Source organism: Pelobates fuscus, chromosome 2 (genome assembly GCF_036172605.1).
Source record: "Pelobates fuscus isolate aPelFus1 chromosome 2, aPelFus1.pri, whole genome shotgun sequence".
NCBI lineage: Eukaryota > Metazoa > Chordata > Amphibia > Anura > Pelobatidae > Pelobates > Pelobates fuscus.
The window spans coordinates 343732400-343749043 of NC_086318.1; the positions used below are offsets into that span (position 1 = coordinate 343732400).

The window sequence follows — 16644 nt, forward strand, 5'->3', positions numbered from 1 at the left end:
GGCACATGCACTAGTTTAACCATATGGCTAGTAAGCTCAGCTATTGCTTGCCCTTCGTCATCTATTTGAAGACAGCAATTGCTCAGGTTAAACTTCCCACATACACCTCCCTCTACTGCCAAAAGGTAATCCAAGGCTAATCTATTTTGGTACACTGCTGTCCTCATCCTGGTATTATGCTTCGCTAGAAGATTGAGTGCTTGTGAGGTCTCATTAGTAATAATCTCAACCACCGCCTGTAATCTTATAATACGGTTGAGCATATAAATTGGGGTTCTATAACCAAAGGTACCATCTTCTGCCCACGTGGCTGGCCCATAATAATCTATGATACGCTGGGGAGGCCATTCATTATCTTCCCAGGTGCCTATCTCTAAGGGTCCCCTTTTCTTCCTATGATTCACATCATACACTTTAACACCTAAAGTCTCACCTGTTTCAATCGGTAACAAGAAGAAGGATGGTTTGAGCATACCCAACACACATGCCCCTTCCCAGTCCTGTGGCAACTCCGAATAGGCTTTCTTACCACAGATCCAGTACAAATTTGCTGGGGCTCTCCAGGTAGATGTGATGGATAAATCAAACCACACATCCTTTAAACTGGCATATCTAGCAAACGGGTTAGATGGTTCTGAGACATTTGAAGCCGACCACCAAGTTGTATTTTTAGTATCATCATCATAAGCTTTTTGCCCTAGACAAGTTAATTCTCCTACAGAAGTATTATACATTATTCCTTTCCTTGCTATGCAAACATAACCTATGATGGAGGTCTTTAATCTCCACTCAGATTTACCTCTAACACTCAAATGATAATCGGCTTGTGTAGATATTAGTTGGTCAACTGCCTCAGAACCGGACATTACCTCCTTTGCTTCCCAAGGCCATTGGTCTCCCATGTTAGTACCTCCACACACATAGCAGTTGGTAACATTAAGACTACCGGCAATACTTTCAGCTAGGTCAATGAACAGGTTTTTAGCGTTATGGGGGATCTTATTATCTATACTCATCTCTTCATAAAAGGAATGGTATACTTGATGAGTCTGGGAGGATACCGTATCAGTCTCTATTCCTATAAACAATAATGTCCCAGGATCTAAACCCGTCCCGTATATCTGAAACCCAAATAAATTTCCATACTTATCTAGGAACTTGTCGGGGTTATTAATAAGTATATGGACTGGGTTGCATTCCATAGACTTACAATAAGGGCTAGTCGGCAACTTAGTCACTATCATGTCTTTATCTACTGTCTGTCCCCAAGTCGCCCACCCCACACAAGACCAATATGGACAAAAGTTATAGTCTTTATTTGGGCATCTAGGACTCACATATTTATTTTTACTACTGGGACAAATATATTTATCATTAGACCCATACGTCCTCTCCCATCTAAGATCCCCACATACATTCCACGGTTTTCTACCACTTGATATCGCCTTACATGCATCAAATAGCAGAACACCCGAAGAATGTACGGATTCTAACACCGTCTTATTAATTAGGGTCCCCTGAGGATCTCCATTCCTGAGAGTCAACCAAATTGTACGAGGTTGATACTCTGGACTGAAGCACTTAGGTTCTCCTACTCCTAAATGGCACACACTATAGTCTATATTTAGGTATCTACATCTTGATACCTCTCCTTTACATTCGTATTGTGAATGCCAAATTAGGGTTTGGGAAATATGGTTACCTGTTCTCGTAGTCTTAATGCATACCTCACAGCTAGGAGTGTCGGTACCTCTACCTTCCTGAATATAAAAACACATATAAATAAACACAATCAAAAGCACATCTTTCGCCGTCATCCTCAGTCTTCGTCCGTGCGATGGAACCTCAGCTTCCAGGATGTGAGGGCTGCAGGGAATGGAGTTCTGCTCGTCTTCACAGGTGTCCCTTCGAGACTTTCCTGGCTTATACACTATGTGTTGGTAAGCGGACAGGCTTTATTATGGCCTTCTCACTCACACCTGTAACAATAAAATTTGTAATCCACAATAATTACTCGTTACTCCGACTGAGTAGTGCGTTTCAACCGGATCTTGCAGGGATTCTCTGGATCTGCTGTAATTTGCCAAGAATCGACTGCTGCTGGTTTAACCCTGGAGTGATGTATCCACGGAGTTACTTCGGCTACTTTTATCGCTGTAGGGGTAGACAAAAGAACAACATAAGGACCTCTCCACTTGGGCCCTAACGGTACATTATTCCACTCTTTAATCCACACTTGGTCTCCTGGATGATAACTATGAACAGGGGGATAAATATTCACAGGTAATCTATCTTGTACCCATTTCTGTACCTCCTCCATAGTCTTACCCAACTCTACAACCTGCTGCCGGGTAATTCCTTCTCCCAACTGACTCAAGTCCCCCCTTAAGTTACCAAGTACGGGAGGTGGTCGCCCATACATGATTTCAAAAGGAGAGAGGCCCATCCTTCTGGTAGGGGTACTGCGGATTCGCAATAAAGCTATGGGTAAGAGAACGTTCCACTTAAGTTGGGTTTCCTGACACATTTTAGCCAACTGGTTCTTTATAGTTCTATTCATTCTCTCTACCTTACCAGAACTCTGGGGTCTATATGCAGTATGAAGCCTCCACTTTATACCAAGCATATGAGTCAGTTGTTGTAGGCACTGATGAACAAAAGCTGGACCATTGTCCGATCCTATAGAACAGGGTAGTCCATATCGGGGTATTATTTCTCGTAGCAGGAATCTTACAACTTCTCCTGCTTTCTCTGTACGAGTAGGACATGCTTCTACCCAGCCTGAATAGGTGCACACAATTACCAACAGGTAACGATGTCCACCCGATTTAGGCATTACTGTAAAGTCTATTTGTAGATCGGACATGGGGAGTCCCCCCATAAACTGGACTCCTGGTGGCTTTACTGGTCCTTGTCTTGCATCATGTTGACTTTCAGTAGGTTGCGGCAAAAGGGTAGCTGGATTTAAGGTGTTTACAGTCTCTAAATGCACTCTTGGGTTTTCACACAACATTGCTTGATACTTGGTCATACGGCTGTTACTAAACCAATGATTTCCTTTGTAATCCAACAACGTCTGTACTGCATGTGGGACTCGTACATAAAGTTCTTGACCCAGAGTGAGTTTATCGGCTTCAGCTACTAGCAGGGCGGCTGCAGCTACGGCTCTTAGACAAGGTGGAAGTCCGCTGGCCACTGCATCCAGTTGCTTAGACATGTAGGCAACAGGTCTTTGCCATGATCCCAAGTACTGTGTCAATACTCCCACAGCCATTCTTCTTTGCTCGTGTACATATAAGTAGAATGGTCGTGTGTGATCAGGTAGACCTAATGCTGGGGCACTCATCAAAGCCTTCTTCACATCTTCAAATGCCGTTTGCTGTTCTTGGGTCCATAAGAAGGGGTCGTGCTCTGTACCTTTGATGGCTGCGTACAGAGGTTTTGCCAGTATCGCATAGCTGGGAATCCATATCCTACAGAAGCCTGCTGCCCCCAAGAATTCTCGCACTTGTCTTCTATTCTTGGGTATTGGTATTTGGCAGACAGCTTCTTTTCTCTCTGGCCCCATAATCCTTTGACCTTCAGAGATATGGAATCCCAGATACTTGACAGTTGGCAAACACAACTGAGCCTTCTTCCTGGACACCTTGTATCCTGCCTTCCAGAGAATATGTAGTAGATCGTGCGTTGCTTGCTGACATTTTTCTTTTGTAACTGCTGCTATCAACAAGTCATCTACATATTGTAACAATACACATTCTCCTGGGATAGACTCGAAATCCAGTAGATCTTGACTTAGAGCTGAACCAAATAGGGTAGGTGAATTTTTAAACCCTTGGGGCAGTCTTGTCCAAGTCATTTGGCGTTTTGAGCCCGTTACAGCGTTCTCCCATTGGAAAGCGAAAATACATTGGCTTTCTGCGGCAATTCGGAGGCAAAAGAAGGCATCTTTGAGATCTAAGACTGTGAAGTAAGTAGCCCCGCCCGGAATTAAAGCAAGCAGGTTATATGGATTGGGTACAACTGGATGTATGCTAACAACCGCATCATTGACTGCTCTTAAGTCCTGTACAGGTCGATACTCATCTGTACCGGGCTTTTGAACAGGCAGCAATGGGGTGTTCCAGGGGGAAGTACAGAATTTTAGGATACCATACCGTATGAACTTATCCAGATAGGATTGGATGTTCTTCTTAGCCTTCTGCGGAATGTGATATTGTCTTAGGCTCACTGGATAAACCCCATGTTTCAGTTCAATTTTTATTGGTGGAATATTGCGGGCCAGTCCTGGTGGGTTGTTCTCTGCCCAAACTCCTGGTATGTTAAACAATGTCTCATCACTCCTAGGGTTTTGGCTAGTCAACACTGTATAAAGTCGCCACTCTTCTTCCTTTGGTACGGATAAAGTCATAATACCTGAAGGTCCATTAAACTTTAAGGATGTTGTTCCATTTGGTAGGAACGTAATCTGCGCTTGTAATTTTGATAGCATATCACGTCCCAGCAATTGGACTGGACATTCAGGCATATAAAGGAATTGGTGTTTTACTACGTGGCCTCCCAATGTACAGAGTCGACTTTTAAGAACCGGTTTTTCAGCACTTCTTCCAGTTGCTCCTATCACAGTAATAGTCCTTCCAGATGGAGGAGCAACTAGATTAGTCACCACTGAATGTTCAGCACCAGTGTCGATCATGAACGCACTCCTTTTCCCCCCTATTGATACATCGACCATAGGCTCCGCTCGACCAAGGGGGATGGAGCCCGGTCGGTATCAATAGTCCTCCATGACAGTGTCAGCCAATCCTACAAAGTCCCTACCTTCTCTATCGCGGGACCTTTGCGCTGCTGGAATATACCTGTCTTCCCTAACACTTCCTCTGTTCCCATTACTCCCTCTATAACCATTACTCCCTCCGGGGCCTCCTCTACCTCTCGCTCTACCTCTAAAGTTTCCGTAGCCTGCCCTGGGTTGGTCTCTCTCGTACTGCTCTCTTTGCGGACATTCGTTCCTCCAATGCCCTTCTTCCTTGCAATACGCGCATTGATCCCTACTCAAAGGCTCCCTACTCCATCTATTATTGCCTCTATCTGGGCCCCGTTTATCTACGCCTGCGATCGCTACCGCTAGCATATCAGCCTTTTTACGCATCTTGCGCTCTTCCTCTTTCTTACTTTCTGTATCCCTGTTCATATAGACCTTATTTGCTACCTCCATTAGTTGGGTGATGGACATACCTGCAAACCCTTCTAACTTTTGTAGCTTGCGCTTAATATCTCCGTATGCTTGGCTGACAAAGGCGGAGTTAACCATTCGGGAATTGTCTGCGTCTTCCGGATTAAAGGGGGTATACAAGCGGTATGCCTCCAATAATCGGTCATAAAAGACACTGGGCGCTTCATCGCTTTTCTGGATCACCTCAACTGTCTTCGACATGTTAATGGCTTTCTTTCCTCCGGCTTTCATGCCAGCAATTATAGCGTCTCTATAGGCTCTGAGTTGAACCATATCAGCACCATTTACGTTCCAATCGGGATCGGTGTTGGGATAGTGTGTCGCGGCCCATGCTGCTGGATTGGCTTGGTTCAAAGCACGGGCTCTATCCTCTAATGCTTTAATGGCTGCTTGATTTATTCTTGTCCTTTCCTCATTGTTAAATAAAGTCATTAGTAACTGCTGGCAATCAGCCCATGTCGGATTATGCGTCTGTACTATTGAGGTGAACAGATCAGTCATAGCTTGTGGTTTCTCAGTATACGAGGAATTATGGGTCTTCCAGTTTAAAAGATCGGTTGTGGTAAATGGGACATATACGAAGACTGGGTCAGCGTGTGCCATTTGACCTGCGGCATCGATATAAGCTGACCCGGGATTCAGACGAAGAGGCATCTGATAGTGCTTTAATTGTTGGGCACCAGTCAACTGTCGGGTTTGGATGGGGCTACGTAGAGAGGCGTCAGTCATGGGTTCCGGTCGGGGAGAGATAGGGTATGGGGATGTGGGAGGTCGGTTTTGGGAAAAGGTCGTAAATAAAACACTTCGAGCCGAGCTAGATGAAGCTTGACCGGAAGTCTGAAGTGGCGCCAAATCAGGATATTCGTTTCTAATGGGGGTGGATTCTGGTTCCGGAAGGGGAGATTTAGTACGAGGGGGGGTGGATCCTGTACTGGAGGAGGAAGCGGAAGTAGATGAGGGTAATGAGGGGAGGGGTGCAGGACTTCCTGCGTTTGCGTCACTTCTTCTTAACGGAAAGTAAGGGGGCGGCAAAGGGATCTCGGACTCAGGGGGCGTGTCCAAAATGGGCCTAACACCAGTCCTAGTGGACGAGCAAGTCCTAGCTACCATGAGGCGACACTGCTCCTCGTGGCATGTCTGGAGCCATTTTGGCGAGTCATTTACGGCCTGTCTCCAACAGTCAATATAAGGAAACTGGCCGTAAAGTTCAGGCCTACCCGATACAGCCACGTGTAAGCGCTGTACCAGAGTTGGATCCAAACTGCCACGTGGCGGCCATGCCGCAACCAAAGTAGGCCACTCCCTAGTACACAAAGTGACCAAACGTACAGGAGACATCTTTACCCCAAAATCACAAACTTTGAATCCCTTTTTAAAATTCTTAACCATACATCCTAAGGGATCCGGAATCGTTGACTGCGACGCACCCATACTTAACAATGGAACGTCGTCGACAACGAATACTATACACGCGTACTATTCAACAGTCACACCCGTTTCCTCTGGCAACAGCACCACGTGGTACGGTTACCAAGTGAAACGTACACAATAACAATAAACACTCAGGGAATTCCCGTACACACACAGCTGTTACACCAGTCACTATATAATCAATATTATGCCCTTTGGCGTAACTATACAGTCACCCACGCTATAATTCTCTATATACGAATTACCCGTCTATAACACACCCCAGTAACATCGTCTTTTACAAATAGCGGTTACAGTACGGTTAGCATAGGTCAAAGCACAAGTTAAGGTCACAATACAATTATTAGTGGTTATGGTGTTAAACATGCAATGGACGACAATGATTAGTACTTATTATATAATGTCAGTAAATATACAGGGTTATGGTACCGTGCACTATAATACAGCAACACACTATTAACACTCTCGCTAGACGGCTGAGCTCGCGCTATCTAACAAGATATACACTTTACTAAAACAATCGTTAACACATTTACAATTCCCAACTAAACTATTGGCCAGTACCTTGAATGGACTACCTAAAACTATATACACCCGTTTTGGTTAGCCACACTGCCCAATCACCACATATATAGCGAGCTAGAGAACCGAATTTACACAGGCGCCTCTTAGTCGCACTATCAAAAGTCTAGTGGGTTCCAAATTTACACGCCTTCCCACTTAGCCCAGATAGGATGAGAACTAGCGAACCGAATTTACACAGGCGCCGCTTAGTCTCCCGGTCCCTCCGACCTAGCGAACGTAATATACACCCTAGAACGCTAGTCTAGACAAGACACCGGTGTCCGGCTAGGGCTATTTACACCAGGACCCCGCCTGACTAACCAAATCAAACGGTCTGACTAAAGAGCGTTCGATCGAGCGGTGCGCCTTCGCTCCTTCCCTCCGACAGAGGGGGCAGATACACAGATTCAAAACCCCTTTGGGCCTACCGCACAATCGGTATACCCCTAGTGGGTCCTGCCGTCTAAAACAGCAGTTGTCTTACCTCCTCGTTCCTGAACCTGAGTTCACACTCATCGACGGGGACACCCCAGCACTTCTCACGTAGAGGCCGATGATCTCCTGGACAACAGACCAGTGGCGCCGAGACGAAGGGAGGTCCACGCAGAAGTTCAGGGGTGCAGCCGTAGAGAACGTGGGCAAAGATAGACCGTCTCACGCCTCTGCCTCTCAGCTACCGTTGAACGATGAGCTTCCCGGCCAATGCACCAAATGATACCGGAGAAACTGACGGAAGCCAAGCACAGAGAGATGGACACAGGTTTCTTCAGGAAGGAAGAGATTCTTTATTGGATCACCGATCGGGACTCAGAGGGACTAGCGTCACCAAAATACAGCAAAGTCTGAGTACTGAATACATAGAGTACATTCCTTATATAGCACTGTAGCTCCTCCCACAATTAACTACACCCACACATACCCTTAACCTATTTAATAAATAGAGTCTAAACTCATCCATCCGGTCTAACCACGTGGCTCATCTGATACAAAGGAGAGGGACGCGTAATTCCAGTTCTTACATTCCTGCACCTGGTCAGTACAGTGATAACAGTATCTTAGCTACGTGTAATTAACTAACTGATACTACAAACACATATACATACATATGCCTTGTGGCAATCTTAGCCTGCTAAACTTGTATTTTACTGGAATTACATCACACTTCTTTCTAAATCTCTTGTGTGTGTCTAGCACTTAAACAAATAATCTGGATTTTGTAGAAATGCATAATTCTCATTAAGTCAGGCTTGAATTCAGGCACCTCATTTAAGGATCTTAACCGCTTGCTGCATTTTAGGAGTATGCATATAAAATATTAATTAAAAGCTTAACAATTTGGAATGTCTCTCAATCCATTTAAAGTGTTCCCAGATATGCGTCTAGGTGTTCATCAGCAGTACCCATATTGCAACCATCAAGAATGCCGTTATACATATAATCATATTAAATCGGTCTTATGATACATCTTAACACATACATAAATATATTTTCACAGTACATGTATAAATATGATAAAATTACCCAGTGCTTGCAGTAGTTATTGACAAACAGAAAAATGAAATTGGCGCAGAGCACCTGACTTAGACGTGTTTCAGTGATGAAACCTGCCAGGAACCCCATGATGAAGGTACACAGTCTGCACCGAAAAAGTGCATTGGGCATTGATTTTTTTCTAAATTTATTTTTTTACGGTTTCACCTTTTCCCTTTGTGCATGGTTAACCAATGTGATTCTTTAATGTCAGTTCTGATCTTATCCTTTCCTTGTGGGTAGATTAGATTGGTTTGGTAGATTATTGAGATTTATCCTGGATGATTGAGGTACTGCTGATCTCTTTTCTGTTCCCTTAACAGGCTAAGCTATAGATATTCAGTTCTATGTAGCTTTATACTTTAATTATGGAGTATCCAGTTTATGGCTGCACTATTGGCAAGTTAATCAAGACTTTATGAACAGGCTCTTTAGGGAACGAACGTGTGAGAATTTGAGAATCTTCACTAATTTCTGCAGACCTTAGTTTATATACAAAAAAATACTATCATTACAATGTAACCGTGTGAATAGTGTATGATAGGTATGAAATCTACTTATCTAATAATAAAATAGGAAAGCCTCCCTTAAGACCTCCTTCCAGATGTTGGCCTCAAACCAATCAGAATATAGACAGCAAAAAAACAAATGGGATACGGCTGTTAAATAAATAAAAAAAAACATAAAACACAATATAGTGTAATATAGTAATAAAAAGAAATGTGCGCTGTAAATGGATGCACTCACAGAATTGAAGTATTAGATGTGCTCAAAGGGTGCCTCCCCCGATGGTCCTGGGGGCCTATAGTTCCCTCTCCACGGTCCGTGTGTATCGGTTAAAAGCAGGACTCCAGAAGGATTTTGAAAAAAAGGAGCAGCTTTATTACAAATATGTGTTTTATGAAAGACATTAATGTAATAAAAATAAATCAAGGGGATTATTTAGAGGGACACTGCCATCCACATTTATACATTGAGAGTGAAGTATTTCATACAGATTTCAGGCACCTAAAAGCATACTATTGCTTATAAGTGAGAGATACGTAATTTTACATAAACATTTCATTCTTTGAATCGCATTCTGTAAAACTGAACTGGCAGATGTTCTTGTAATGCATATCTGCTTGTGTTTCGTAATTTCTTTCACTTTGTCTATCCGTAATGCTCTAGTATCAGAGATGTATGAATGAATGTTAATAGGTAATACACACAGTTATACACACAGTATTATTCAAAGGCATCGTGCATCACTCATAGTGTTACTTTATTGGAGTTTCATAGACAGCTGAAACCCTAAGGATGTGTATTACTCACAAGTTTGCCTAAGATTTGACTCTAAAAATATTACTTTATATGCTGAAATTCGGACACACACTTTAAGGGGCCTCTGCGGCCTCTTTCCCCCACTACCATTCTGAAATACATGCATGGGAAATTGGAAGATTTTTTTTTTTTTTAGCCCAAACCTATCCACCATAGCATAGGTCGACCCAAACCTATCTCCCCATACTGCTATTTGAAACAGTTCCTCCTCTGCGTTCCATTCTCTGTCCAAATTCAGCTCAGGTATAAGTAGTGCAAATTTTAATTTAAATACTTGTTTCCATTTGATTAAATAAAAAAATAAGAATAAATTATTTCACATTTTTATTTTTCAGCTCATCCAAATCCCATCCGGGGCTAGTTGTCCACATTAGTGATAACCCAATGGATGAAGGAAAGGTAAGTTGATAATAAAATGTATTTAACTTGTTTGTGAGATATATGCCAACCTTCTGAGACTCAAATGTCATGTTTCTTAAACAGTGATTTATAACCTGTGATGTCATAGCTGTAATTTTTGTTTTGTTTGTTGTTTTTTTTTTTTTTTCTTTTATTAGGTGTTGCCTATTTTCCTTCATTTGTATTTGAAATACACCAAGGAATCTCCACTCTAGTCTCTTGCCATATACAGTGTACCCCAGACTATATTATGCATGTTGATCAGGCTTAGTGGCCTATTTGTTCTGTCCTGATTTTATTGTGGGTTTTTTGTGTGTTGTCAACCCAATTATTGTTCTATTCTTTCCAAATGATCCATTTACTGATGGCATAGGTTTGAGCATATCACTGCTTTAGCACAGGTGTCCAATAAATATTAATTCCAAATCACTAACGTAGGGATAGCAGAAACTCTGAACTGTAAGTATTCGGATAGGAGTGAGAAACTGCACAGTTTACTGTTTGACAGCCAAAAGTAGACATGGAAATTACAAACATATAGCCATAGACAGAGATTCAATGAGAAGCAAGTTGATTGCTGTGCATGTGCTATGTGGCCACAATGCTTCTCTAAGGCAAGCATCCGATTGAACAAAAGTAATCAGGTTTGATGTATATTCACCATGGGAGTATTCAGTTGTAATGGGTAGTCCTGGCACTGGATTTTATAGCATTTTACTTTTTTTTTTTTTTTTAAACTCACATCTAATTATAACTAAATCTAAAAAAAGTTTTAGAAATTTTTTTATTAGAACCTTCCTTTAAGAAGAAATGATTATCTAAAAAAATTGGCTTCTTTATCTTCAACGTGGTTATGAGACTGTGTATTTCTTTCAAATACAAATCTAAAGTAATATACAAAATCCGTGTTTTACCAGATTATAAATTTGTGGTAATTATATTGAAAATTATTTACAGAGCAGGGGTGCAGCCGACTTAAATGTTAATGCACTACATCCCATTGTCTTTACGTTGAATGTCGAAGAACCATTACATTGCTTACAAATTTCTACTAGAGGAAATATATTGAATCCAGAGTTTTCAACACTTAGATTGGTTTTATTTATTAATCATGGAGTTCTGATAACTTATGACCTGCGAGCAAAAACAATAAAAGTGACTCTGAGAAAAACTCTGACTTGTTATTGGTAATATATGAACTCTTTAAATTCACTTTGTAATCAAACAATAGATTTATAATAATAAACCAATACCACGAAATGTTACCCTCTATTGCATGGTTTTTTTAGATCAGTCTCAGAAAATCATTGGATAGAAAGTATGTTCCGAAACCTGTATTGTTTTCCGATCAACATTAGTTGGCTGCTGTGTTTTTCTGTGTTATGTCGCTCGTATATTCAATATTCAGGGTTATTTACTGAAGTGAGAATTGTTGGGAATTCAAAGTGAATTTAAAATTTTAGGCCGCAGTGGTCAAACGTGAAGGGCCTTTTTTCCATGTTCCCAGCTAAATTCTTCATAGTATCTTGTTGCTTGTCTAGTCTGTTTTACTTCTAGTTTATCTACTTGTGTCCAGACAACGGTTTGACATTCATCTTCACACACAGGCATGTGTTTAAACCTACAACTGGATCAGCTATTTTCTTGATTACTGACGTATGTTACATGAATAATACAAATGTTAAATTATCTCCACAACACAAAAATGAAAACTTTTCACAGTATAATTTGAACATCTGCTGTCCTCTGTGTATGTTTTGACACTTAACTAAAAAAACTGGTTTGTAATACATGGTACTCAAACTGGCACCAGTTTTATACATGGAAGTGCGTGTTCCTTTTCAGCTCCAGTCAGATCACCATTTGCAACATTATGGGAGTAACATTCTGTAAATATATTTACAGGAAAATACTTGTGTATTGCCCTCTTGTGGAAACAAGTAAAGGTGGATGTAATCATCTCTGTGTATATAGTGCCCTCCACTAATATTGGCACCATTGGTAAGTATGAGCAAAGAAGCCTGTGAAACTAATGATTTAACATGTTGTTAAAAAATGCACAAATGTACTCTGCTCTCATGGATAATAAACAATTGCAAACCACAATACATGTCAAATAAAAAAAATAAAAATGTTATTGGCACCCCTATGAATCCATATGAGAAAAATATATTTGAAGTATATTCCCATTGATAATTTACATTTTGTAGTACATCTGGGTAACTGGCAACAGGAAATTGTCCATCCATGACTTCCTATTTCACAGGGGTATAAATATGAGGTAACAAATAGGACAAATTTGCCATTCATCACTTGGGTAAGACCAAGGAATATAGCTGTGATGAGTGGCAAAAAGTTGTTGCACTTTACAAAATGGGAAGTGGCTATATGAAAATAAAAAAAGCATAGAAAATGCCCATTACCAGCATTATGGCAATAATCAAGAAATTCCAGTCAACTGGATATGTTAGGAATCACCCTGGAAAAAGATGTTTGTCTATACCATCTCAACGCACTGTGAAGAAGATGGTTCGAGTTCCCCAAAAAATCTACAAGGGTCACAGCTGGAGAATTGCAGAAGTTAGTTGCTTCTTGGGGTCAGAGAGTCTTCAAAACTACAATCTGACATCCCCATCATCATTACAAGTTGTTTGGAAGGGCTTAAAAAAACAAAACAAAACAAAAACCTCTATTCTCATTCATTGGTCTCCGATCCCTTGCCATCTATTCTTCAACCTCATCAAGCATTATAGAAAAAGACTCAGAGCTGTTATCTTGGCAAATGGATGTAGCACAAAGTATTGACTAAAAGGATTCCAAGATTCCTTTTTTTTTAAATGAACCTGTGTTTGCTATTGTTTGATATCCGTGAGAGCAGTGTATTTTTGTGTGTTGTTTATTTTTTTTTTTAAACCAAAAGATCAAAGGTTCAAATTTAAGGACAATTTTTTCACAGGTTCCTTTGCTCATATTTACTAAGTGTGCCAATATTAGTGCAGGCCACTGTATAAATATTTTGACAATTTACTACATGTTCAATGTCCAAGAAAATTGGCCTCCACACTCTCTGAATTAGTTATGCCATCAACATTTGAGTGACACAGCCAGTAAGACATCTTAAATTGTTACATCTATTAAATATTGGGCACTTTTCTCTTGGTCCCCTCACTCCTCTCCCCATTTTGTTAATTTTTTACTTTGATTTAAACGCTTTAACTTGAATCTAGCTGGTAACTTGAATTTAACACCAGGCCAAGTTCCCCCTCCAATCTTTTACCCACCTGTTTTGTAATAACTCATTGTCACTGAATTCTCGCTGAAGTACAATCAAATGCTTCTCATAAAGAAGCACTGCTGGACCTTTAAAAGGCACATGCGGACCAAACCTGAAAATCAACTTATGATGGAGAAGCATTGAATCCAGTTGCTTCTCTATCAGAAGTAGTTACATTGGGCAGTACGACACAGAGGCTCTCTAAGTCACATGTGCTGGTTGTGCAACTACACTCAGGGCTGCCATCAGAAATTTTAGGGCCCCTGACACAGCTTAAGATATGGGCCCCCGGGACCAGCCCCGAGTCTGCCCACAAGGATGAAGTGTGTGTGTGTATAGTGGATGTAGAATGTGTGTAGTGGATGTGGTATGTGTGTCATGGATGCAGTATGTGTAGTGGACGCAGATTGTACATTTTATGTAATGTTTGTATGCATGCATTAGATGCAGGGTGTGTATAGTGAATGCAGAGTGTGTGTTTTTGTTGTGGATGTAGTGTGTGTACAGTGAATGCAGAGTGTGTGTTTTTGTAGTGGATGTAGTGTGTATAGTGCATGCAGTGTGATTGTGGTGAATGCAAAATGTGTTTAGTGGATGTAGTGTGTTTGCAGCGACTGCAAAGTATGTATAGTGATTGTAGTTAGTGCAAAGTGTGTATATTCCACGTAGTGTGATTGTAGTGAATGCAACATGTGTATAGTGAATGTAGTGTGATTGTAGTGAATGCAACATGTGTATAGTGAATGTAGTGTGATTGTGGTGAATGCAGTGTTTGTAGTGAGTGCAAAGTGTGTTTAGTAAATTTAGTGTGTTTGTAGTGAATGCAATGTGTGTATAGTGAATCTAGTGTGTGTAGGGCAAAGTGTTTTTAGTGTATGTAGTGTGTTTGTAGTGAGTGCAGAGTGTTTTTAGTGAATGTAGTGTGTGTGTGTAGTGCAGAGTATGTTTAGTGAATGTAGTGTGTGTGTAATGCAGATTGTGCTTAGTGAATGTAGTGTGTGTGTAATGCAGACTGTGTTTAGTGAATGGTGTGTGTAATGCAGATTGTGTTTAGTGAATGTAGTGTGTGTGTGTATAGTGCAGAGTGTGTGCGTGTAAAATAGGGGGGAGTGAAGTATTTAAAAAAAAAAAAATATTTGTGTGTATTTAAAGTTTACTCCCCCCTCCCTGCTTCTTACCGTGCCAGGGAGGGGAGAGATCGCATTGTGGAGGGAGCCAGCCGCGGTACCTTGCAGACGGGGGTCGGGCAGCAGCACACTGTCTTCCTTTCCAGCTCCTCTCTGAAGAACTCTAGCGAGACAGGCCTGCGTGCTGTACGGAGCGTTGCCATGGTAAGCCGTGGCAATGCTCTGGCGGCCGCAAGAAAGTTACAGAGAGCAGCTGGAAAGGAGGACATAGAGTGCTGCTGGGCCCCCCTCTGCAATGTACAGGTAGCAGGGGGCCTGCAGTGCACATATATATAGCGAAGATCGCTATATATGTATGCACATAAGGAATGTGGTGCTCAGACTGCCAGAGTTGTCCGGGTCCCCCAGGATCGCCGGGCCCATGACAACCATTTTGGTTGTCATGCCCTGATGCGGCCCTGACTACACTGCAGCACAAAAGCACAGGTTTCTCTCTATAGGTAGTGTTTAAAGCTGAAACACTTCACATACAGATTCCTTGCTCCATTAAACCCTTTAAACATGCCCTATTTGGACTTAATTGGTGCAGTTCTACACTAGTACGAGGGAAATGCAACGGGGCAGTGCTAGAGGAGCAAGAAGCCCCACCCAGTATTAAAGAGATTAACCCTTAACACTGTTACGGTGTTCCATGCCGTCCCCATTATAATGGGCTTTAAAGCCGTTGGGGTGGCATAGAACGCCGTAATGGCTTTTAACCCCCTGGAGGTCGCAGTACTTGCCTTCACCGCGATCCTCTTCGGAAGGACTGCCTGACAATCCAGACAGCCCTCCCACGGCAAATTAGGCCCCCTATAAGTGTGTGTGTGTATATATATATATATATATATATATATATATATTTATATATATATATATATATATATATATATATATAAATAAAAAACAAATAACTGCAAATATATAATTACATAAATGATTACATAAGTATACACGTAGAATTTAAATACATATATGTATATATATATATATATATTAAAATTCTACATATAATTTGCGGATGCGTATTAGGGACTTTAACTTGTGGCATCATGAATGGTGTCGGGAGCAAGGATTTGGCTTTATTTCTCATGGTAGCTCTGTTTGGAATGGAAATAAACTGTACAAAAAAGATGGTTTGCATCTTTCTCAAAAGGGAACAAATGTTCTCAGTGAGCAGTTCAGAGGTTTTGCTAGGATGTATTTGAACTAGGAGGGGGGGGGCAGGGCAAAAGGGTGATGAAACATCAATCCAATTGTCCCCCAAAACAAGGACAGAAGGTGCCTGTAGCAAGTGTGTTAAAAAATGATAAGCTTAGAGTCATGTCTACAAATGCTCGCAGTTTAGGGAATAAGATCCATGAACTTGTGGCAATAATGGCAACTGGTAGTGTAGATTTAGTCGCTGTTACTGAGACATGGTATAATGAGAAAAATGACTGGGACATAGCAATACCAGGGTACTCTTTATATAGAAAAGACAGGGAAGGCAGGAAAGGGGAAGGGGTGGCCCTGTATGTGAAGGATAGCATAACATCTAGCGTAATAAAAGTTAGTGAGGCGAACATAGAGTCCGTTTGGGTTACGTTAGAATTTGGTAATCACACAGTAACTCGTGTAGGTGTGATTTATAGGCCCCCAGGACAAATTGAAGAGTTAGATCATCTACTAGTTGAGGAAATAGCTAAAATGACAATGAAGGGGGAAGTTATCATCATGGG

At 41.4% G+C, this 16644-nt stretch overlaps 1 protein-coding gene across 3 annotated transcripts in view; it reads left to right on the plus strand.

Moving 5' to 3' along the window:
• Positions 1–16644, plus strand: part of STXBP5 (syntaxin binding protein 5) — a 422331-nt gene that overhangs the window by 225004 nt on the left and 180683 nt on the right. For all 3 annotated transcript variants that reach the window (XM_063443591.1, XM_063443592.1, XM_063443593.1), the window contains exon 6: positions 10420–10483. In XM_063443591.1, the coding sequence (XP_063299661.1) occupies positions 10420–10483 (64 nt within the window). The remainder of the gene's footprint in view (positions 1–10419; positions 10484–16644) is intronic.